The sequence below is a fragment of the Aspergillus wentii genome, assembly GCF_001890725.1.
Source record: "Aspergillus wentii DTO 134E9 unplaced genomic scaffold ASPWEscaffold_4, whole genome shotgun sequence".
NCBI lineage: Eukaryota > Fungi > Ascomycota > Eurotiomycetes > Eurotiales > Aspergillaceae > Aspergillus > Aspergillus wentii.
The window spans coordinates 2,282,648-2,305,927 of record NW_024467835.1 but is presented as its reverse complement, the minus strand read 5'-3'; the positions used below and the strand labels follow the sequence as shown (position 1 = coordinate 2,305,927).

Here is a 23,280-nt window from a genome sequence, read left to right as displayed (position 1 = left end):
AAAAAGTAATGGGGCAAGCCGGGCTTGAACCAGCGACCTTTAGATAAACGGATGTATTCCAGTTACTGAAGTTGGTTCTTCAGTCTAACGCGCTCCCAGCTGCGCCATTGCCCCAGAACATGAAAAATGGGTTGGGATAAGTCTTTTGTATTCTAGCTGTTGCATGGTCAGCATGTAATGCGTTTGGTCGTATGATACGAAATAGGGCTTGGTAAAATGCCTTTGCTAATTGATATAATATTCATGTCTCTCATCTGTACTGGCTTTGATGGCTTGCCCTCTGGCGCTTCGCTGGTTTGAGAGTATACGATAGTTGGTGGCTGGGTGTCTCACTATATATATTGTTGGTAGGAAAGGCATCACACCAATCATGTCATACAAGACTCATTTAGTAATGAAGAAACATTGCTCTACCAGCATAAACATGACATATCCCAATAAACAGCCATGAATCCACCCGTAACGACCAAGTTGGACAACGCTCAATCGACCATACCCTATAGTGGCCAAAAAGAAAGTCGACACTCATGGTTCCGCCAGTGGGAGATAGTGAATTGCTTCAGGAATCTTCAGAAATCTCTGTATACATCGAAGACAACAGAGTAGTGGATATTTGCGGTTCCCAGCATCAGGGATCATCATTGTAGCAGGACGAATGACTGAAGAGTCAAAGTCAGTCAGCCCCTGCTGCACGTATTCATGTTCCTTAATCACCACAAGCCAAGTACTGTGATATGTTCATTCTGATCCAGGAAGGAGAACTCCAAGATGCGTTGGGACAGGGCGCTTGTCAGCTCGCACGTAGGCACCGACCCGAAACGGCTTATTTGGGTGATTGGGGTACCGGAGACTGAGCGGGTTGGAAGACAGGCCCCCGGAAAAGAGTTCGCGAAGCTCGTCAGTTTCCTCAGCATCTTCCGAGGAGGGAGTAAATAAGTCGCAGATCTCAAGAACTTCATGGAGTCTGGACATCATAGGAAGTATAGCATTACGGGTAGTTTCATAATCAACATCAGAAAGTGTTTGTTCTGCTTTATCTCCATCCAATCGGTAGCCAACGAGATCTTGTTCAAACATATAGTTCAGAAGGGCATCAACGCGTCTCATTTGATCTTCCTGGTGGTGATACTGTTGGCTCCTCTTGGGGATGTGGACTAGACAAGCGCTGACTTGGTTTGGTATGCGTTACGGAACCATAAAGCCCCAGTTATCCATTAGGTTCCTGCGAGCCATTGTCGTAACCTCCACCTACATTTCTGAGCAAAGCAGCCGAGGAGAGCACTCGAGTATTCCTTGCTCCATGGAGATTTGTTGTAGAACATCTGTAGTGACATCGAACTCATAACTATATAGTGCATGTTCAGGGTAGATTGCCTGCTCCTCCAGCTGCTGAAAAGTGACATCGTCAGTAGCTTCTGGCCAACTTTCCTGCAGAGCCTCCCAGAGAGCTGACAGTTGTGCCTGGCCTTATTCACCTATTCTAGCCCGACGGCACGAGGTAGGGGGGTCCGAAAAACGTTTGATCGACGTGACGAACGCCTCGTGGGCAAGAAAGTATCAACCCATCGGTGGTGCACTGTAGTATCACAAGGTATTATATAGTTTAGAATATCTCGTATCCTCTGCAGTGACTTGCCACTTCTCCTGTCACTGTGCTGTCGATGAATTTGACATCTTGAAGTTCGTCGAAAACGTTATATATGGGGTCTTGTCTAGTGTTTGGATCAGGTCAATTTATAGGGCATTGTATATACATGCCTGACAGCAGTTGACTCTTCGCCCAGGTTGTAGATTGTCTATCAAAGCTTGAGTGAGAGAAGTCCCGGCTGCTATTCCCATCCCATAGCTGAGATGTTTTCATGCCTGGAAAGCCGGTAAAAGCGAGGGCATGGTAATGGTTAGTATGCCTAGTAAACGCTGACAGTAGAGGCACAACCTCTCAGATATTCTGTTCGTGGTCGAGACTGAGCTCAGCGTCATACAGTAAAAGCCCCCTCCGGCTGTAAATTCATGGCCGATGCGCCTCCCGAGTTTTTGTGCATGACCTGGGATACAAGACTGCAGGCTCAAGAAGCGTCGTTGTACGTTGAATGTTCGATAGCGAGGCGTACATCGCCTAGGCATTGCACAATAGATAAGAATTAGCATATCGAGCCCGACTTTGCGTTTCGGCAGTCAAGCTTACCAGAAAGGAGAATGGCTGCAGAGATGGTAGGATAATCGAAGCAGCGGCTTATCGTCTTCTGATTTTGTGACGAGGCAAACGAGGGCCCCCCCCCTGGAGATAGTTGATGAATGCTGTCAAAATTGGCTTCGTATAACCAGCTTGACGCGCAGACTGGTATTTACCATCTTCTAGTGTTCCTCAGAAGGAAGAAAGAGGCAGTTCTTCGCTGCTGGAAAGCCAGGCTGACACAGCTTGCTCAGGCAATAGAGTTGTCTTGAAACAACACAAGGAAAGTTGATGGGCTTTTTTAGGTGACTTGCATAGGCAACCTTTGCATTCACTCCACACTGTCATGCATGCAGGTTGGACTTTTCTTTGTCCTTAGAGTAGTTAGTTGTTCACTGCATTACTATACCATTTGAAGCGTATTTATCTTCAGGAATCGACTGGCCGCAGTATAATAGGCAGAGACAATACTGATATTAAGCTTTGGAGCCCTTAGAATTCATGGTCGTAAGAGGAAGATATCCAGATGGAAAGCAGATAGACTGGCAGAGTCATATTGTCAAGAAGGCTGATTATGTCAACAATTATGGGGCAATGGCGCAGCTGGGAGCGCGTTAGACTGAAGCGTCAACTTCAGTAACAGGATTCGTTCCAAGTTTATCTAAAGGTCGCTGGTTCAAGCCCGGCTTGCCCCATTTCTTTTTCTTCACTTTATCTTCCCTTCCTGGGGATTGACTGTTTCTTTTTCTTACTCTTTCACGCAAAAAATAATTATGACTTTTTATTGGTTGACATTAGAAGCACTATTTGATGGCTACTATGGGTATACTATCTACTTCCCGGTTAATCCTTAGGTAGGTTGCTCTAGCTGCTTTAGGGGTACTTACTATAGCCTATATATATTCTAGTAGACAAAAATATGATAAAGCCAAAAACACTTATATAACTCATCTAAATATCCCAAACTCCAAAACGTGTACCTAATCAAGTCCCAACATTCCCCACCACCACTCCTTACTCCGTTGACTGAATTCAAACAAGCTCTCGTCTTAGCCCTGGATGGCCGCATCCTGCTGAGCCGAGGGCTGAATAGGCATGATTTTGTTGAGATCTCTAACAAGCTCCCCGGCATCCACGGCGTCTTGTCTTCTCTGTGCATGAGTAGCTCGCATCCCACAGCTAAAAATCTTGATGATGGCAAGGTCTAACTGGGATATATAAGGGAGGGTATTGGTTTTCTTTGTTGCCGCAATTGTCATTGCTGTTTGGGGGACATATGGTGCCTTTTACTCCAAGTCAGTAGCTTGATTGATGTAAGATAAATTCATGGTGCTTACAATTTGGCCTGATACAAACTTGATGGGTATATCATTTGGAGGAGACAGGTGGGATTTGAATCTGAATTTGAATCGCATTTCTGCCGGTTGGGATAAGTCATTAGGATACACGACTGTGAGGCCTTGGGTTAAGAGCTCCGAGGCTCCGGAGGGAAGCTCTTCAAGGCGAGGACCAAGGTCGACTAGAAAATCCACCTCCTGCACGATCAGTATTAATCAAAGTTGGGTAGATGAAAAAAGAAAACGAACCCGTGTCTCTTGAACCATCGGCCGGTATTTCTTAACAGCAAGGCCACCAATAATCAGGATTCTGACATTTTGGAACTCCTCGATATCCTGGAGTCGGTGGATGACTTCTCTGGCTGCTACTTCTAGCTGAGGCTGGGTGGTCATGATGATGACGAGGAAGATGATATTGGGATTGCTATGTTGCTAGGATGTGTATATATAAGTCGGTCATTCGTCCTATCTCTGCTACATTCTCTTTGTTTTGGGGGTCTTAGTTCGATACAACCATGTCTAATATCGCAATACATCTCAAGTAGCAATACACTGGCTTTGATTTTCTTTTTCTTTGATGGTCAAATTCTTTGATTGTTTAAGACTTGAATATAAAGATAAAATTTATACTGAATGGCGAAGGAATTGTTTCAAATTGTTGCTCAATTCTACAAAGAACACATACCAGAACTAAACAAAGAAACAACAAAAAAGAACAATCTACAACCTAATAAAGGCAACTTCATCAACATCCCTTGGACACCTAGCATATCTAGCCCTAGTTGCCTCTTCCACATCATAGTCCGGCGATGGGGGAAGCTCACCACTTGCAACCATCTCCCTCCTCATCCGTCTTATCATGTTCCAAGCATTCTCCCCCCCATCCTCCACCGTGAAATAGTTATATCTATGCCAGATGGCCTGAAACCTCGGTGAGACGGTCTTTATTACATTCGTCTCAGGATATTCCCGATCCTCACAGAAAAAAATTAACCATTGACACCATGTATTCTGCAAACAGTTTGGCTGGTCAATATCGTGAACATTAAGCATCAACGTCGCCTCGGTGATGGTACTTGGATTGAGGATTTTAATCGGGTACAGGTCCATCCAGGGTCCGGTTCCTCCATAGGGGTGATAAGGTGGAAGTCGAGGATCGGTAGAGAGCATAAAATGGGGGTCGTTGTCTGGGGGCGGAGAGATGGTGAGGTCTGGGAGCCACCAGACGGTGCTTTACTTGGAGTAGAGGGATAGCTCAGTGTAGCGCTCGGATGGGTCTATACCCTTGAGATGGAAATGCGCGTCGGGGAGAGGCCTGGCCCAGAGGACGTCGATTCGGAGGCGGTCGCAGGAAGAGTTCCTGCAGAGACGAAAACCAGCGTCGTAGAGAGTTTCCCTGGCTGTAATAAAGAGGGGTGGATCTTATAAAATCTACTGCCGAGGGGCAAAGTAGCATATGTTGTACCCATGACGTTGATGCCATTGTATAACACTCGCTCTCTCACTTCTCACTGGTTGACTATTACAAAGAAAAATCATCCAGACACAGCTGTTCCTGAAGCCACTGGGTTGATCTCTATTGAAAAGTAAGCACATGCTTTTCATTCTGGCTTATAGGAAGACAGGAAAATAGACAACCCTACCCGACCCTCCGCCATGCAGCGCAAATTCATGCAGGCAGCTCGGAATCCTCCAGACCAAATAAAAAACCTCAACCCAAAGCTCTAACATACTTCTTCTATGACGCCTTGATCCGTCGACGCTGGACAGTGTTCTTCAACGCTCTCAACCATAGGAAACAAGACATGCCGTGATATATGGCACTCCGCTGAAACTCTGGGGAGAATACCCTGTCTTTCTCGACGAAGACGGCGAACACATTATTCATGGTGTGACATGTGAGATTGATTCATGGGAGGAGGCGATGAGACTGGATGCGTATGAAACTGAGATGTACTTGACGACAGGATGTTTGGTATATTTTGATGACGGCACACAGACCTGTGGGCTTGTTTATTATTGGGTTGGAGATAGAGCATTTCTTACGGATGGGACGTTTGATCTTAAAGACTACCTGTTGAAGAAGAGAGAGGGCGGCATATACAATTCAAAGTGAAATGGGCTTTGCATTCATATTTATCAAATGCAAACTCTGCTTAATCGCAAGTTAATCCTCCTTGGACCTTAAATACTAAAAGAAAACCACCCAAATATCAGTACTTCTCCTATGCAGCCCTCGCCTAGAACCTGGTCTACTCAATAACTGTGTTTTCGATAGCGCTATCCCAGCGGGCGTGATATTGATGACATTTCAAATATCCAAAGAAACCGTGGTAGGACGAGGATCGAAGCCTGTCCATTGACTCATGATAAACGTCTTATTAGCTGCATTATACAAAGCTAGTACGAAGCCAATCCAACCCTCCTTCACTCCCTATTGACGACCATTTGATATTATGTCTTACAGTACACTATCCCATTCGATTACTACCCAACGAATAAGAACCACCCCACAGCGGCATCTGACCCGTTTCAAAATAATTGATTGATTGATTGACTGCATGTACTGTATTGTACTATAATTACATATCACAGGAAAAAGGGGGCTATCCAACCCAGCTCATACTGTCACCCAGCACCGAGAACCGTGCTGGAATTCAATGCAACGCCGTGGCGCTAGTAGGTCGACAGAAAAGAAAAGGAGAAGATGGAAACACGACGAATGGGAAGATGGGCCAGAGTCTAGACTTAAGGTACATACGTACGCTAGCTTTGAGGTCAATATGCTCAATATAGCCGGTTTCAGATTGATATTAAGCCAAGCTAAATACTCCGGATTGCTAGCGTTTATAGGTAGACTTGGGGGGTCTCCTTTATCTGCTTGCTTGTTTGCTGTTGCGAGAATTTGTTTTGGTTCTAGGCTCTAGGGGGATGAGGTTGAGATAGGCATCAGTAGGAAGGTCTTTGGATAGATTGTCTGGGGTTGATAGATACCATGGCTGGAGTAACTAGAGTATGTAGAGACGGCAGGAATGCTGTCAGCCCTATCGGGATCACCCCTGGTCAACGTGGGGTGAGAGTGAGGACGGAGCGAGTCGATAAGATAATACAGAATGACATGTTATTACTCTTTAGTCAGATATAGGTAATAGGTATCCAAGTTAAATATTTTACTATCAACGTCTACTACACTGTACATAGCAGCAGTATCATACAACGTAGAAAGAATTGAAGAAGGAAATGACATGATAGTATGAACTAAGAAAATCACAGTAGCCAATGGTATAATGTATGTACACAAAAAAATAAAAAGTAAAATCGTCAAGGCCGGAAGATGATTGCTGCAGGGGCAGGCAGACCCTCACAGGCACACAAGAAAACACCTCCCCAAGCTAAGCAATTTTGCAAGGAAGGAAAGGTATTAACAGAAAACGTAACTAAACAACTAAGTAATCTAGTTGTAGTTGACGTGGACGGTGAGACGGACAGGTCCCTCGGAGATGGTACCACCAAGGCCGTCAACACCGGCCAGAGCACTGGTGTAGGCGTTGATGATCTTCTGGGCAAGGCTGCTGATGGTGGAGCACTTGCCGCCGAGGTGGTCACAGATGTTCATACCCTGGACCTCGAGACCGGCGTTCTGGGCAATGATGGCGGAAACGTCCCAGCCGGAGTGACCGTTGTTCTTGGAGTTGCCAAAGTCGAATTCACCCCAGGTGCAGGCATAGGCACCGTACTTGTCCTTGGGGATGTCCTCGCCCTTGGCGGCACCCCAGCCACCCTGAGAGTCATCATCGAAAGCAACGAACTTCTCCTGACCGGGCTCAAGGGTGAACTTCAGGGCAGAGTTTCCGTACCAGCCGTTCAGGCCTCCATCGGGGCCAATCTTGTTCCAGAAGACAACAGTCCAGGGGTCGGTGTTGCTACCAGTGAATCTGGCGACGTGCTTGTACTGCGAGGCCTTCTCGGGGGAGACTTCGATGATGTTGCTACCCCAGGGGCTTCCGACGTTGCCCTTGAAGAAGATGGAGTTGACACCACTGGCAGAGGTTCTCTTACCGAAGCCCTCGGTGCTGAACTGGCCATCCGCGGGGGTGGAGGTCCAGTCCGAGTTGCCCGAGGAGGAAGAGGAGGAGCTGCTTGGGGCGGCGGTAGGCTCGGCGGTAGCAGTAGCGGAAACGCTGGCGACGACGGAGGCAACGGGGGTAACCTCGGCGATGGCAGTGGTGGTGGCAGAGGAGACGGTAGAGGTCTCGGCATGGCCAGACCACTTGTTGACCCACGACTGCAGGACACCGTCGATGGTAGCATAGACCATGTCACCAACAGCGCGCTTGTCGTGGTGGTAACGGCGCTCATGGCCGTGAAGACGGCCAACAGCAGAGCCAGCGGTCAACGCTGTGAGCAAGAGCATCGAGTTCTTGAGCTGCATCTTGGAAGATTGATTTGTGCAATGATAAACAGATAGATAGGTTTTGGTAGGATTGAATCGAGGGTATCACGCAGTAACGACCCAGGGAACGCAAAGATAAAGAATGTCTTTAGTATAGAAAGAATGACTCGGAGCAATATCAAGATTGACGAAGCTCACGGGAGTAGAAAGGAATGTAAAGCGAACCCGGGGGTAGGAAGAAAAGGTTGGAGAAGAAAAGAAGAAGAAGAAGAGAGGAAAAGGCGCTGGGGGGAACAGAGGGGATAGATATGATTTGGGGCAAGGCAACTTACAGTGGTTACAGAAAGCGACTAGGAAATAATTAATTAAACGGAATAGGGGACGATCAGGGGAGCCCGGCGCCACTGCGCTATTTGATTGGCCGAGAGCGAGCGGCTGTCCCTGAGTGCACCGGCGGCCGTTGTCCCATGGGCTGCAATTGGCCCGAGTGGGGCCAGGCGGGCCAACCAGGGCCGGGGTCGAGACCCTGAGTCTTTTGGAACCAGGGTTGCCGATCGCTGTAATCCAGTGTACCGGTATTGTACGGGGTAAACAAAAACAGAGATATCGCAGACAGTTGTGCTGATATGGATGGGGTTATTGGCCAATATCGATAGATAGTCTGTCTCAGTCGACTGAGAATGTAGCCTTGATCAAGCTTAGATGCGCAGAGTAACATTCCGATTGATGGCATTCTGGGGTTCCTTACGGAGTACAGTACCCAACAATATCCCGCTCAAGTGATCGAAGATACGCAGTACAGCAGACCACTGATACGGACCATAGGGCTATTCGGATTCAATAATCGAATGCCACATTCCTACACGAGAAAACTCTGCCCAACATCACAGAGCATTCAATCACACATCAAGGCTTTATGCTTCAGACTCCATACAACGGCTGGTGGGTTGCCACATCAGGCCCGCCGACCCACGTGTCGACCCTTGGGTTCAGCCCGGGAAGCAGACAGAATGAATTCATGATGATGATTTGGCAGGCATGACAACCGGATTGCAAGAAACCATGAGTCACCTCTGTCTGGTTTGTTTTTCTGCTGGTCAATTGCAGATATTCTCACCGCTGGGAAAAATTCAATCGAAACGGGCCAATGGGAGTGATGGTAGATGCAGCAAACGTCGTGTTCCTGCAGGGTGATATTCCCTTACGGCCTACACCGTTCGGGTTCCTATGGTTCATCCGATCTGTAAGGTACCAGGCAAGGTACCTGATCATCATCCGATGCTCTGTCCATTTCCATGAGTACTTTTGCTCTATCTCCTAAGTAACTGCCAAAGGAGTCGACAGAGTGCTGACTGCCTCTATCACGCAAACACGCACGCACATTTCGGCCCCAAGGCCTAGCCAGCAATCGCCCCTCATGAATGGAGAAAATCAACCGTGTGGGGCGGGCGAAAATTGAAAATAAAGAATCCATTTTGCGAGTCTGTGTGGAAAAGACTGTCAGTGCGTTGGCCATCGACCTGTCCAAATCTGGATGCCCTAGAAACTTAATCCAATCTATTCTGGGCGTACACACATCGTAAAGGAAAAATAGGCTACTATCAGACCATCCCTGGAGATGAAAGCTATGTATATCCATGGGATTTGTTATTAATGAATAATAATAACCGTGACAATGTGGAAATTTGAGCAACTTGTGATTGTGGGTACAGACTCCAGAGCAATCTGAAATATTCCCTGCCTCTTGCTACCGCCTGCCTTATCCAGTCTTCTATCATCAGTTGGACTGTATCTTAGGTGTGTAGGTTAAGGTAGTCTGTTTGTTCTTTGGTTTGTAGGCTTTGGATATTCACTGATATCAGTAATTTGTGGTTTGCCCCCTTGCTGGGAGAAGAGATTAGGTAATCCATTACTGCGTTCTGACACTTGCCTACAAACATAAGGTTGTTCAGACTACAGAGTATCTTCATCGTCTTCTTCACTTCCAATACTTACTCTCCAGTCTCCGTACTATCATCAACATGGGATAAGACTCTGTAAGTCATGGCTCCAGCAAAAACTAAGCTTCGCATACTGACACAACATCTAGAAGATTACCATCGCAACTGAGGGATAGACCACAGACCCTGACGAACTTGGCAATGATGAGTGGAATGGCAAATACGAGGGCGGTCCTGGTAAGATTTGGCTCAAGATCTTTGGCCTTCCCGCTCCTCGACCTATCATGTGTCGTGCCCGCAAGACTGGCGATTGTACGGCCTCTTTACGTCTGCCAACAAGTTTTACTTCTATAAGATGATCAGGCTTGGGAGGTTACTCTGTTCTGTGGCTTGGATACGGTCATACAAGCTATAGGTGAGAACAATGAGACATTCCTAAAACTCAAGCAGAGTCAAGGGTAGATGGTGTCGACAGATCGGGCCACAGCAGCTCTCTCCGTTCATCTTCCAAGTCCCTTGGCATGTCATTTCCAACCCTATTTTCCGGGGGGTTTCGGCTGCGCATTCGAGAAAATCCTAAGAAACAGAAACTTGGCGCTACAAGCTCCTACATACGTGCTCGATTAGCTCTTGTTGGCGGTTAGCCAGAGAGCCTCTGATGCTTGCGAGCTGTTCCTTTAAGGACTCCCTGTTTTACGAGATCGAGAATCTTCTGCGACACAACAGTTCGCAATTTGCCGAAACATATCTGCCAAAGCTGATGAAGTAAGTTTTATGCTTACTTCCCTTAATGAATCTTTACCTTCGAAGTAAGAGCATGATTCCAATAGGCAAAATTTATGGCTCGCGCTTCAAAATGCTCTTCGTTGCCCTGAATACCAAGTCTGCGGAGCCTTCGAAGCCCTTGTTCAAACTGCACTGAGATGATCAGGCTTTATAGCGACAACATAGAATATGTCCAAAGCAGATTGAGCCTCCATTGAGGCATGTGAAGAATATTGATGTATTCTGTTGTATTGGTGGAACACACTAGTATCGACATCCCGCGGGACTCGTCATCTGTTTCTGACGATCCTCTAAAGAAAGAAAACGAGGATCACTTTCCAAGGCAGGTTAGCTATTCCTTTTTTCTGGCTTATCTAGCACAATACGGAAGACTATTTCAAGATCGGCCGGATGGTGTAGTTGGTTATCACGTATCGTTAACAGTTCAAACTGAATCCGATAAGGTCCTGGGATCGAGCCCCAGTCTGGTCATTCTTTTTTGCTTTTTATTCTGTTCTTCTACAGAGTAAATTAGTTAAAATTTTTTTTTTTTTTTGCTCTTCTTTTAAAAGACATAATAAATCATAAATTGTCTATGGAGTACTCAAGCTGGCTATTTCTTCAAATCGACTCCCCCATCGAATGCGCCCCCTCCTGCATCTGCATCCACCTTCATACTCTCTTCTAACCCACAAATCCGGAACATCTTCTGCGGCGTCAAATCCTCACTGAGCCCCGGCAATCCATCTTTCTTCAGTTTCTCCATCGTCTCCCGAATGGCTGTAAAAGCCGGTCCTAACGCCGCACATGGGAAGATGATGATACGGAACCCCATCTCCTTCGCCTCCGCAGAAGAGATACTCGGCGTCGCCCCATGTTCAACCATGTTCAGCAACAGCGGCCACGGCGCCAAGTCCTTCACGGCTTGCCGCGCCATCTCGCGCGATGTGATCCCCTCGAGGAATCCAACGTCTGCCCCCGCCTCGCGCGCTGCCTGCAGCCGCGCCAGGCTCTCCTCGTAGCCGTGTGTCTGCAGTGAATCCGTCCGGGCGATGATCACGATATCACTGCCCATGCGCTGTCGGGCTTGCACCGCGGCCCGGATCCGGGTTAGATAGGTTTCTTTGTCGACGAGGATCTTGCCTGAGAGGTGGCCGCAGCGTTTCGTCTGCACTTGGTCCTCGATGTGGAAGGCTGCCACGCCGGAGCGGGAGTATTGCTCTGTGGTACGGGCGACCATGATGGGGCCCCCGTAGCCGGTGTCTGCGTCGGCGATGACGGGGATGGTTGGGTCGAGGTTGGCGAGCATCTCGGCGTTGGCTCGCATATCGTTCAGAGTGCAGATGCCCAGGTCTGCTTGGCCGTGGACAGAGCCGGCCGTGCCAGCACCAGTCTTGGATGGTTAGCTGGTAGGTATACTCTGTGTCAAGGAGGGTAAACCTACCATGTACAAGGCATCAAACCCCACGGAAAGGGCGATACGAGCTGAAATACCATCATAGACTCCCGGTGCGGCAATAAAGGAACCGGGTTCCTCGAGAGCACGGCGAAGAGTTGTAGCTGCTGTAGTGATAGGCATGGTGTATGGAGATGCGGTGAGCTATCAGGATGAGGGATATCCAGACAAGGTGCGGGGGAATCCTATGCTTAAAAGACAAAGAACAGGAGTTGGAGCAACCCAGAGTTTTATACAACGTTGTGCAATTTTAAGTGAATAATGAATGAGTTCTTTCAACCAAATCCTTGATTTGTCCCAGCAACGCCGCTGGCAACCGACATCCGGCTGGCCGACATCGGATTGGTGGCATTAGATAATCGTGTGAGGGGATAATGGTGGATTCAATCAGACGACTTTATAATCTTCTCATGTGATGCTGTTCTTATTCATGGAGATACTGAAGGTGGTGTTAATCATGGCGATCATGTTCAAGGATGGAGGTTGCGGTGATATTGGAGGAGCTTAGCCACTACCTCATATACTGCACCACTCAACTACGACCATACTGAATGAATTAATTATATTGTGAGAATTATATTCTTATATAAATGATCCAACACAGAAAATATAAATTCAAACAATAAATGTAGGGTTAAAAGCATGACGTTGTGTTCGATTTCTACTGCCACTAGCGCCACCCTCGAATCCTCGAATCTTCAAATCCGCACTGCAACTTCGACTTCATCTTTCCTCCAACTCTCTCCTCACATCCACCTCCGGGCTTCTTTCCCCACAGAATGAGCCCAACGAGCATGCTTTCTTCATAGTATTTCTAATTTCCCTTTATTCTACGACCCCCTCGAATCCCAACCATTCCTCTCCATGGCGCGCTCCTCCATCGTCCAAGAATACGCACCGCCCGCTCCCTCCACCCCCACCCTCAGTCTCGACCAGAAAGTCACACTAGAGCGTCAGAACAATGGCATCACCCGTCCAAAAGGCTATCGCGTCTCCTGGCACGCAAACCCGGCCGTGGAACCGCACCATTTTGGCCAGTCGCATCCAATGAAGCCATGGCGGTTAACCCTCACCAAGCAACTGGTTATGGCCTACGGCATGCACCACGCCATGGATCTCTACCTGGCGCGCCAGGCCACATACGAGGAGATGGCTGAGTTCCACAAATCCGATTACCTTGATTTTCTGCGCCAGGTTATGCCCGGTGATATGGAGAACGCCGAGCAGAGCGAGAACATTGCGCGCTTCAACTTTGGCGACGACTGCCCCATCTTCGACGGCCTCTACAACTACTGCTCCCTCTACGCCGGTGGCACCATCGATGCCGCGCGCAAACTGTGCAACAACCAGTCCGAAATTGCAGTCAACTGGTCCGGCGGCTTGCACCATGCCAAAAAGGCCGAGGCCAGCGGCTTCTGCTACGTTAACGATATCGTCCTGGGCATTCTGCAGCTGCTGCGACACCACCCGCGCGTCATGTACATCGACATCGACGTCCACCACGGCGACGGCGTCGAGCAAGCCTTCTGGTCCACCGACCGCGTCCTCACCGTCTCCTTCCACAAATACGACAAGGACAATTTCTTCCCGGGCACCGGCGCCCTCGACAGCACCGGCCCCCAACACTCCCTCAACCCAGGCGCCCACCACTCTGTCAACGTCCCCCTCCACGACGGCATCGACGACGACTCCTACATCGAACTCTTCCAGAACGTCATCGGCGCCTGCGTAAACACCTACCAACCCGGCGCCATCGTCCTCCAATGCGGCGCGGACTCCCTCGGCTGCGACCGTCTCGGCTGCTTCAACCTCAACGTCCGCGCCCACGGCGCCTGCGTCGCCTTCACAAAAACCTTCAACCTCCCCCTCCTCGTCGTCGGCGGAGGCGGCTACACCCCGCGCAACGTCTCCCGTGCTTGGGCCCACGAAACCTCCATCCTCATCGACGCCCAGGACACCATCGACTCCAGCATCCCGGAATCAGTCGCGTTCCGCAATCACTTCGGCCCGGATTTCTCCCTCTTCCCGCCTCTCTCGGAAATGCGCAGACTCGAGAATAAAAACCCCCGCCCGTACCTGGAAAGCCTGATGGAGGCCATCCACGAACAACTCCGCTACATCAAGGGCGCTCCCAGCGTGCAGATGAGCTTCATCCCGCCTGACATCCTGGGTTTGCGCGAGGACACGGAGAAGGAAATCGAAGAGGAAGCGGCGATGAGAGAGGAAGATCAAGAAGAGTACGAGGGTGGAGGTTCGAGGGCGAAGAATAGTCGACGGAGAGAGTTGGAGCGGGCGGCTGGCTCCAAGGGGGAATTGTTTTCCTAGCCTGCTTCCCCCCCGCCTTCTCCCTCTTGTTTTCTTTTCTATATCTTTGGGAATCGGGTTCGGTGTTTGAGAATCATTCATGGCGTTGGTTATCGGGGTGGTTTGATTAAGGTTCTTTTTCTTTCTCTTTTTTCATCTATCTGGATGATTTCTAGATATCCCGTGTGGCAGCTGTATCATTGTACAGTAGTTTTCTGATATACGGCAAGTGGTTATCTTGGATAAACACAATATAAAAAGAATACAATACAACACTTTGGACAAAGACTAACATCATGAAATATAATTTTATATTCTAGCCACTGAAGACCTATTAGTTAGGCCAACATACATGAATATTCAATATATCACCCTTTCCCCAATGCTCCGTGACCGCTTTCCTCATGCCCCTATATCTTATTGTTCATTTCATTGCCTTTTTTTATTTTCAAAATCAAATCGGGTATCCAGCAAGGTGAAGTGATGGGAAAACAAATCGGTCAAATACGCTGTGTTGAACACGAAGGGGGGATCAAAATCCAAGACCGGTTCTTCTTTTTCCTTTTGGTACTCTACCCTGGTTAACAAGGGAGCTGCCAATGGGATGATGGTATGTCAGGGGAACTGACATCTACTTTATAATAAAATATCAAAAAACGCCGCAGGCTTAATGTGCAGAATTATGTGCCGTGTTGGATTGCTCACGACTTTTGCTTGTCCGCTGCGTCGACGAATTCGTCCACACCTGCAGTCTGGGAGTCTAGTCGTAGCACGGGCTCTGAAGGTTTGGGCTGGGCGGATGCCCCGTCTGCTGTCGCCGGGTTGGCGGAATCTGTTTTCGAGCAATCTTCTGGCTTTTGCTCCGAGTGTGGTGGGATTTGGAATTGGCCGGTCTCTTTTTGACCCGGCAGGATGGGAGCAATAGATGTGATCTGCTTAATGGCATGCTCGGGGTTGTGCGAGTCACTGGCGGGCATTAGTTTCATCTAAAAGCACATGGATTCACTGAACTTACACCTCTGCATTAATAATCCAGTCGAGATCCTCCTCCCCTTCGTCAGGGCCACCAGGGCCCCCTTTGACGTGACGGAATAGTCTTGGATGCCACTCTACACCATCATCTGCTCTCCGGGCGGCTTCTTCTCGTTGACGATCCTCGATCTTGGTCTTTTCATCAGTTGCCGCTTCGTGGTTTCTTGTGATGATAGCCTCGACGGTCTTCTTCCACAGCTTTTGCGATTCTCGCTCACCCTGCTCTTCGAGTGGCCGTGCCAAAGGAGAGCTGTGCTTTGCATGTGTTGCGTTGAAGAGAAGATCTTTTTGGTTGGTCTGATGATTGTCAGTTAAAGATCCACAGGAACTAAGCAAGAAAACCATACGTGAACGTTCTTGATGAACATCTCACCATTCCACAAACCCGAGAGTTCGTAGAATACCTCCCCCGTCTTCTCGTTCTTGATCGTTCCACCGATCGCATTATAGGTGCCCGAGAAGTATCCCTTGGTTTTGAATTCGATATCCGCAATCAGGTCGTTCTCTGGACATCTCACGTAGCTGTGGTCTCCAAGCTCATACTTCATCTTTCCAAAAAGGATGCCGCGGGCGTACATGTTGGGTTGCGTCACGATGCTGGAAATGGTTAGCTAGCCAAACACTATTTTACCCCCAAGGGTTTGTAGCATACTATCTTTCACCCTTCTCGCCTTTTCCTCGGTTCAACAATCGCAAAATGGCAATGCCCTCCATCAAACTTGCTGCCGAGTTTCCGAGGAACCGACTGCGAGGCTTCAATGTTCCATCTATCCGGATGTTGTGCTCTGGCGCCATAAAGAAGTAACTCGATTTCGGAGGGTGGTGGGATGTCTGTTCAGAGATGTAGTATCCTCGGGTGCCATCTTGGTAATCCCAGTAGGAAGTAAAGGTTTCTCCAAGGATGGGGTTCAACGGCTTCTTTACCCCTCTATACATGCCTCATTAGTACCGGAGCTCCCGGAATGTGAAAAGTAGAAGTCGACATACGGAGGTTTGATGTGCCATCCACTCAGGTAGAACCGGATGACGGAGATGAAGCGTTCTAGGGGGTCGTCGATGGTGGACATGGGAAGGAGGGTTTCGGGGTGTGCCATGAAGCTATAACACAACCATCAGCATGAATTTCCAAAGACACAGACAGTATGAAAGCCATTTCCTGGTCGACTTTCCAACGTACTTGGTGATTCTTTCCAACATGGACCGTGGTTCGAGGATAAAGGTAGGCAGCACAACTCGACTCAGATCTGCGCCCGGTCGCAACTGGGAGATGATGTGGGAGAGCACTAAATTGTAGATACTGTCAATATTCACCCATGTATATTTATTTTCTTCTTCTTTATCTCCTTCCCTCATGCCAATAAAGGGTAAACGTACCATTTCCCTGGTCGGCTTCCACAACCTCATCGTCCCCGCTCGTACCGACAGCATCGTTTTTCGGTTCATCAATGGAAGACCGGGCGCCTGGATTAAAGAAAGAGCCCCAGTCAGCAGACATGATGGCGGAAATATACCAGATATGAATATCTTTCCAGAAAGAGGGTCACAAATGGATGAAAGAGGAGGGGAAGAGAGAGAGAAAAAGAAAGTCAAGAGATGGAGGAGAGAGAATGACGTGGGGGAGGTGTTCTGGAACGGTATGACGGCAGAAGCTTTTCTTTTTTTGCGGGCACTCACTGGCAGCGCTGAGGAGCGACGAGCGGCGCCGGATGTGTGGAACGGATATGGGCATGGTGTTATTATTATTATTTTCTTTTTTTCTATCGGGTTTCACAACGGTAAAGCTGTCAAGGCTGAGCAGAGAATAATTGCTGCAAACGGACTCTGTCGCTGGGGGCTGAAGGTAATGATGTTCTCTCCTTTTGGAATTGCAGCAATTGGGAGCAGCTGACGGAAACGATGGCGAAAGGGTCTCGTGGCCAAGGACGAGTCCAGTTACTTGTAGGTATGATGAGGATTGGGAGAGAAAAAAAAGGGGCAATGACTCTACGATGATAACAAGAATAGTAAGAGCAAAAAAGGCAAATAGTCAGAGGATTGCCTTGATTTCTTTTTCTTTCTTAGCAATTTAATTAGGCGGTGGATTCGTTCGTCGACTATCACAGCGTGGCCTGGCGGGGACAGAGAAAAAAAGTGACGTTTGACCACAAAAATAGGATAGCAGTGCGTACTCTATATAGTGAAGAGGAATGGGCTGGAGGAACCATTCTGTAATGAACGGATCAGAAAGACGTTGCTCCTTTAAACTCTCATCTTGGGTTTATATCCACCGGCAATCCTTTCTCTCATGGTGGTGAGATCCTCACCGTCTCAACCCATCTTAGCGAACGTTTTTTTGCACTGGAGATGATCGAGAGGGGCAGCAAGGCTTGGCGGGTGGGGTCTTTTTCGATGTCATTATTTTTTATTTTTTTATTTTTTATTTTTTGCTTTTGCGAAGCTCCAGGGATGTCGTGGCATGATGGCACGATCTTGATTGTTTGGTCATGGTTCAATTGTATGTCATGCATTCGTATATATCCGGTCTACTGTCGCTATTGAAATCATCTAAACGCCTCGACAAATGATCTAGTGGCTTAAACGCATCCATGTTCCCTGCAAAGCAATACCTGTATTCGACTACACCTTTTCGATCATTGGCATATCCCCTTGGGTGATCTCCTTCACAAATTCCATGTCAGGGTTGTGGAGCATAACATGGAAATGCTCAACGGCATGGACGGACTTGAGGGACTTCCAGTTCTTGAACCAGATGACCTGTATTGACATCAAAACCAGATTAGTCTATCGAAATTCACCACACAGAAGACAATCAAGACAAGCCTACCTGATCAGAGGGCATCCGTGAGCAATATGTCTTCTTCACATAGTCATCAATCTCCTTTCTCGCTCGAGGCGTCAAGTCATCCGTGGCAGGGTCATCTTCCAGGTCGAACTTGGTCCATACCACCAAGTGAATGATGCCTGTCTCGACCGCGTACGGCCAATCGTTGTATAGAGTTTTGATATCCTCTGCAAAAAATCATACGTTAGATCAATGCCAATTATCAAGTATAGTTGCAAGGTGCATGGGTACGAACCATCGAATTCAAACGGCCGTCCCTTGGGCTTCAGATCGTTGATGTCCCCGTCTCCCCATCGCAGTCTCTCCTTGACCACAAACCGCATCACAGATCCATACTGGGCCTTCAGATATGATGTATATTCGAGATACTTTCGCAGATCGGTAGGGATACGTTCGAAACGGTCGATTCGGTTCGTCTCTGTTGTGGAAGTCCTGTATCAGCAACCTATGCTTTCGCCCCAGGACGCACACTTACTGATTATCTCCTTCACCACATCCCAAGACAGTCTCTTGGATTGTTCATCCGGGGTAGATAAGATCCCGATCGATTTGGCTGGCAGGTCGCGTAGAAAGCTAGGACATTCGGCTGGCCATTGTGAACGGGGGATATTGACGAGCCAGTACGGGAGGGATTCGGCGGTCAGATTATTCTGTATAAGATAGTCGGCCGGTTGATTTGCGTCGGAGATGGTTGTCAATTTCTCGTCGATCGCAGTGAAAGTCGCAGCGGGCGCAGAAGGGCCAGTGGAGAAGTTAGGCATGGTGGGTGTACAGTATAAGGGGCAGCGAGAGGAGGTTGAAAGAACGATAGCTCTGTCAAAGAAAGCCGACACAAGTCAAGAACAGTGTGAACAGGAGCTCCCCAGACGTTATTTAACTGGTCAAGCTATCAAACTGTCGCGCTGTCCTGTCGAGGCCCCGAAGCGGTCGGGGGTGGGCTTCGGGGGACGTGGCGAAGGCCCCATATGCCAGTGTCGAAGGATCGGCGGGAGAAGGACCCGCACGGTCAACTATATTTCGACCGTTTGAGAAATGATTGACATCGATCAGGCATCTCGACTTGAGGAGGATGGAGGAAGCTGGTCAGTTGATAGTTCGTGTTACTTGTGTTGATATCTTGCATCTTGGGTTAAAGAGGTAAACGGGAGTACATGCGGTGTGTCTCTCTCTGCTTTATGGGAAATGCAATGCTCCACTATGATGTAGGTGGAGCCCCTGGTGCAGGAAGTAAGCATATATTCGAGACAAGACAAATGCAATAAAACAACAATCTATTTAAAATAAACTGGACATTAATTGAAAATATTGATTAAATGTATACTGCATAACTAGAAAGTGTTCCTGCTTGCCAAGAAGCATCGTCTTTGCCCACCCGAGGCTTGTATAGCTTCATAGCTTTTCCAGAAACGCTATCAACACCATCAACACCAAGAGCACCAAGATTACCTCAATAAGAAATGACATTATTAAATATATCAAACAAAAGCTCACGACCAGGTCATATCAGGTAAACAGCAAAAATAAAAAGAAACCAAACACCAGGAGACCCTGAGGGGCACGAAGACTGGTGGCTCTACCAAAAAAAAGAACCGCAGGGCGGGATCGAACCCGATCCCTCAGGGCTCTGTTCAGGGGGACAGTCAGCTCCCTAGGGACTACCCGCCGGTTCACCCGTCCTGGATTCTGTGAGCAGTAACTGCTTTCGATGGGTTATCTGTTCACTTGGGCTAGGGTTCCTGCCTGGTTTGTCAGGCTAGAGCAGGCAGGCAGCATGGTATCCGATGTGATGTAGAGATGATGGATGATGTGGGCTCTATATAAATGAACCAGAGTTATACTATTCTAATAGCACTCAAGTAGTCGATGTTGATTCCTAACTAGGCTGTGATAGACTTTCTTTATATTCTGATATCCCAAACCCTAGCTAGAATGGACCCCTATAAGTCATTCTCTTTACGTTAGACAGCGGCCTTTTTTTCTAAATATATTTAGATAGACATCAAGAGAAGCCCATGGATGGTTATTTTTTGGACAAGGAAGTTATACTGATTACCATCCTAGAATTCCAATTTCAATCCCTTACATCTAAACTTCTTTTCCTTCGCCGTTCCATTATGATAGTATGAAGATCCAAATCGAACCTGCACAATCTTTATGTTGAGTATTAACTATAAAATGTTTTAGTATAGTAGTTATCTTATTGGAGAAAGATAAGAGCCACGTCACAGCGGCCGTGCAGGGATTTTGCAACTCACAGCCTTGCGACTTAAGATACATTACTCATGCCCATTATTTTTACATTGCCTTCTTAATAAAAAATTCTGACATGTCTGATCCTCTTTCTGTAACTGCCAGCGCAGCTGGCCTTATCTCACTTGGTCTGGAAACGTGCAAAGGCATTGTCAAATACTGCGACGCATGGCGAGGCTCAGATGAGGAGATCGCCAATCTCACCACCAAAGCCGAAGGACTTTCCAAAACGCTGAAACACTTGGATAGAATCTTGATTGAAACAGACCAGATAGACCCAGAGATTGCGAGTGATATCAGCGCAAAGATCGTCGCAAATAGAAGTTGGATAACAAAGCTGAACGAGAAGATATCCAAATGTGTCGCCAGTTCGCAAGATAATGGCAGAATCCAAACAACTGCGAGAAAGGCCATGTATCCTTTTCGGAGGGATACACTATTGGGAATGAAAGATATTCTGCATGGCTTGCAAATGAATTTGCATACAGCGTTCCTTGCGTGAGTCTCTTAAATAGTTTGTCTATAGGCTTCAGATTGATCGTTTGACAGAGCGCAGCTCCAGCAAGTATCAGCGCTTGCCAAACAGGAAGAGTCTATCAAGAAAATTGAGATAATCAACGCTATGATATTGGCAAAGATAGACAAGTTTGGCACAGAAATCAACCAGATGGCACTTCCATTTCCACCACAGGCTCAACCCAGCTCTTATGCAGTCCAAAGTCGAACACGGCGTTGCCCAGATACAACTTGCCTATGTCCACAGCAGCTTGATACCATCTATCAAATTCATATTCCATCCTGTCTATTTTATAAATCCCCTCTGAGCACCAGAGTTCTAACAAAGAAATTCACATTTTGCAGCCAGTGGCTTGGGCTTTCTGTCAAGGCGGCCATTTCTTTCGCAAAGGGATCAAGTGGTCTCTCGATTAGTCCTTTACTTCAATTCCAAGCAATTGTGCCGCATGATTCAGGGGCTTTTGGAATTGTTTCAAGACCACCACCTTTGAACGAGAAACCCGAAGCAGTCGCTCGTTTCTATGACTACATGATACATAATCTGCAGCAGCTATTCGATGAAAGAAAAGCAAGCCCTACTGACCGAGAAAGGAATGGGATGACCTTACTACACGTACGTTATTTGCGATAGGGATGATTACTGTGCTGATATCAATTAGGCTGCTTGCCGTATCTGGCACAACAACTCCCTGAGGAATCCATTCGTGCCGATGCATCAAGCTCGAGTCATAAGATATCTTGCAAGAGCAGGCTGCCCAATAAATGAAGTTTCAAGCTCTGGTTTGACTGCACTTGACCATCTCGTGCAGTTTAGGATTGATGCAACTGTGAAATGCCTTATTTTTGATCTGATAGACTCTGGTGGTTTAATCACAAGTCGCGGAGTTATTGGAATAAACCTGCAAGGAATGAAATACTACTTTTCCAAAAAGAATGAGGGTATAACTTCCCCCCACTTTCGAAGGCTTGTACTGACTTCCAAAGGGTTTCTTCTCCCAAATATTGCAACAGCCATTCTCTCTCACTCGGAGGCCGATCTCAGGAACCTCCTTGATTCAGGATGCGCCGACCCAAATGATCTAGTGAATGAGGCCACGTTAATCCAGATGTCTGCAGACTGGCCAAAGGGACTTCGTATTCTCTTGGAAGCAGGAGCAGATATCAAAAGCCCGGATTCACGGGCGCTTTCTTTGGCAATAAAATACGACTTACTGGACTCTGCCAAAGTATTGGTAGAGGCAGGCTGCCGGCTCCCTCCACATTACATTGCAGACAGTAGGTCCACCGATATGGAGACAATTCTCATAGAGACGTTGGTCTCCAGGCGACAACAGCTCCAAAGGCTTGCCCGAAAGATGTTATCGAAGCATGATCAACACAGACTGGGTTTGTCAAATGATTGCCTGCCCGACAAGCATTCCAGGGAGATATATAAGACTTTAATTACCCAGGACATTCTTGTTGATCCATCCCTAAGCCCTTGCTTTCCAGGATCTTTGTTCCATGTGCCTTACCTGAAAACCAACCAACTCGAAACATTATACAAAGCTGGATTTCGAGATATCAACTCAGAATTCCTCAGAGACACTCCATTAATGGTCCCGATTTACTCGCACTCAATCCAGTCCTATCTTGATAGAGCTTTGTGGTTAATTGGGAAAGGTGCGAGCATGCACGAAACTATACCAGGGCACAAAGCAACGGTGACTCACGTACTCTGCCTTTATATTGCGAGAGCTATTACAAGACCATTACAAGACAGCTTCTCACTGTCCAAACCTCTCTGGGAAGACTTTCGGCTATCGCTGGTAGCTGAAATCTCTCGCCTTGATCAATCAAGCCGTATGTTTCTCCGAGAAGTATTTATATCAGACCACACCGATGATTGCACTTGCTACTGCTCTATCGGAGGATGCTCTCCATTACACATGGCTTTAAGATACATGATCCAAGAACTGACAAGCTCCAAGCTGTCACATGGGAGCAAAAACCAGCCCCAGGTTCAGCATCGTCGCATCTGCGCCATGTTCGACGTTTTCATCGGTGAAATAAAGGGATCTCCTGAAGCTGACCAGAAATTCATCAGGGCTATGACATTTAACGGTTTAGAACTTACGCACACCTGCTGTCAGGTGTCTGGTTTTAATAAGCTTTGCCTCAAGCCTAAATGATAAAGAGGAGGCCGAGGAAATCCATGATGAGGAACGTTATTTACTAAGAGGGTTTGAAGAGCTTCTTCATGAATTCGAGATGGAGCACAAAAGACTTGGTA

General features: G+C 47.6%; 8 protein-coding genes and 3 non-coding genes across 11 annotated transcripts; 5 read left to right on the top strand and 6 right to left on the bottom strand.

Annotated features, from left to right (window-relative positions):
- Nucleotides 1-9: 9 nt before the first annotated feature.
- On the bottom strand, nt 10-114 carry ASPWEDRAFT_t120. The gene has a single exon. It is a non-coding gene; the product is annotated as a tRNA-Phe (tRNA).
- Nucleotides 115-2,761: 2,647 nt separating this feature from the next.
- ASPWEDRAFT_t135 lies at nt 2,762-2,868 on the top strand. The gene has a single exon. It is a non-coding gene; the product is annotated as a tRNA-Phe (tRNA).
- Nucleotides 2,869-3,222: 354 nt separating this feature from the next.
- Nucleotides 3,223-3,903, bottom strand: ASPWEDRAFT_28148 (uncharacterized protein; the record flags this gene model as incomplete). The annotated part of the gene is made up of 3 exons (XM_040833097.1): nt 3,223-3,456; nt 3,511-3,708; nt 3,760-3,903. 3 exons carry the CDS (start codon nt 3,901-3,903, stop codon nt 3,223-3,225), a joined length of 576 nt encoding a protein of 191 aa, XP_040689196.1.
- A 1,408-nt stretch (nt 3,904-5,311) lies between these two features.
- On the top strand, nt 5,312-5,626 carry ASPWEDRAFT_112308 (uncharacterized protein; the record flags this gene model as incomplete). Its single annotated transcript, XM_040828317.1, has 1 exon — nt 5,312-5,626. A coding segment is annotated over one exon (315 nt), but the record flags the coding sequence as incomplete, so codon positions are not given.
- A 1,112-nt stretch (nt 5,627-6,738) lies between these two features.
- Nucleotides 6,739-8,226, bottom strand: aspf4 (allergen Asp F4). The gene has a single exon (XM_040835393.1). The coding sequence runs from the start codon at nt 7,940-7,942 to the stop codon at nt 6,965-6,967; it is 978 nt and encodes a 325-aa protein (XP_040689194.1). The 5' UTR covers nt 7,943-8,226; the 3' UTR covers nt 6,739-6,964.
- Nucleotides 8,227-11,012: 2,786 nt separating this feature from the next.
- On the bottom strand, nt 11,013-12,191 carry ASPWEDRAFT_40719 (isocitrate lyase/PEP mutase family protein). Its single transcript, XM_040835392.1, has 2 exons — nt 12,053-12,191; nt 11,013-12,001 (listed from the first exon to the last, which is right to left on the bottom strand). The coding sequence occupies exons 1-2, from the start codon at nt 12,185-12,187 to the stop codon at nt 11,222-11,224; spliced, it is 915 nt and encodes a 304-aa protein (XP_040689193.1). The 5' UTR covers nt 12,188-12,191; the 3' UTR covers nt 11,013-11,221.
- ASPWEDRAFT_t136 lies at nt 11,014-11,100 on the top strand. Its single transcript has one exon. It is a non-coding gene; the product is annotated as a tRNA-Val (tRNA).
- Nucleotides 12,192-12,928: 737 nt separating the features above from the next.
- hosA (histone deacetylase HOS2) lies at nt 12,929-14,389 on the top strand (the record flags this gene model as incomplete). The annotated part of the gene is made up of 1 exon (XM_040833096.1): nt 12,929-14,389. The coding sequence occupies one exon, from the start codon at nt 12,929-12,931 to the stop codon at nt 14,387-14,389; it is 1,461 nt and encodes a 486-aa protein (XP_040689192.1).
- Nucleotides 14,390-15,069: 680 nt separating this feature from the next.
- Nucleotides 15,070-16,895, bottom strand: ASPWEDRAFT_109603 (OSBP family protein; the record flags this gene model as incomplete). The annotated part of the gene is made up of 7 exons (XM_040828097.1): nt 15,070-15,334; nt 15,384-15,697; nt 15,748-15,997; nt 16,053-16,328; nt 16,388-16,498; nt 16,578-16,683; nt 16,775-16,895. 7 exons carry the CDS (start codon nt 16,893-16,895, stop codon nt 15,070-15,072), a joined length of 1,443 nt encoding a protein of 480 aa, XP_040689191.1.
- A 1,121-nt stretch (nt 16,896-18,016) lies between these two features.
- On the bottom strand, nt 18,017-19,003 carry ASPWEDRAFT_51545 (GIG1 family protein; the record flags this gene model as incomplete). Its single annotated transcript, XM_040837612.1, has 4 exons — nt 18,017-18,154; nt 18,225-18,409; nt 18,478-18,660; nt 18,718-19,003. 4 exons carry the CDS (start codon nt 19,001-19,003, stop codon nt 18,017-18,019), a joined length of 792 nt encoding a protein of 263 aa, XP_040689190.1.
- A 1,565-nt stretch (nt 19,004-20,568) lies between these two features.
- ASPWEDRAFT_28142 (uncharacterized protein) lies at nt 20,569-23,179 on the top strand (the record flags this gene model as incomplete). The annotated part of the gene is made up of 4 exons (XM_040833095.1): nt 20,569-20,990; nt 21,042-21,621; nt 21,668-21,947; nt 21,993-23,179. The coding sequence occupies 4 exons, from the start codon at nt 20,569-20,571 to the stop codon at nt 23,177-23,179; spliced, it is 2,469 nt and encodes an 822-aa protein (XP_040689189.1).
- Nucleotides 23,180-23,280: the final 101 nt, after the last annotated feature.

Coding starts and splice junctions, on each gene's coding strand:
- aspf4 (XM_040835393.1), bottom strand. CDS start 7,942: ATGCAGCTCAAGAACTCGATGCTCTTGCTCACAGCGTTGACCGCTGGC.
- ASPWEDRAFT_40719 (XM_040835392.1), bottom strand. CDS start 12,187: ATGCCTATCACTACAGCAGCTACAACTCTTCGCCGTGCTCTCGAGGAA. Junction 12,002..12,052: donor GGTTTGATGCCTTGTACATG/GTAGGTTTACCC, acceptor TAACCATCCAAG/ACTGGTGCTGGCACGGCCGG.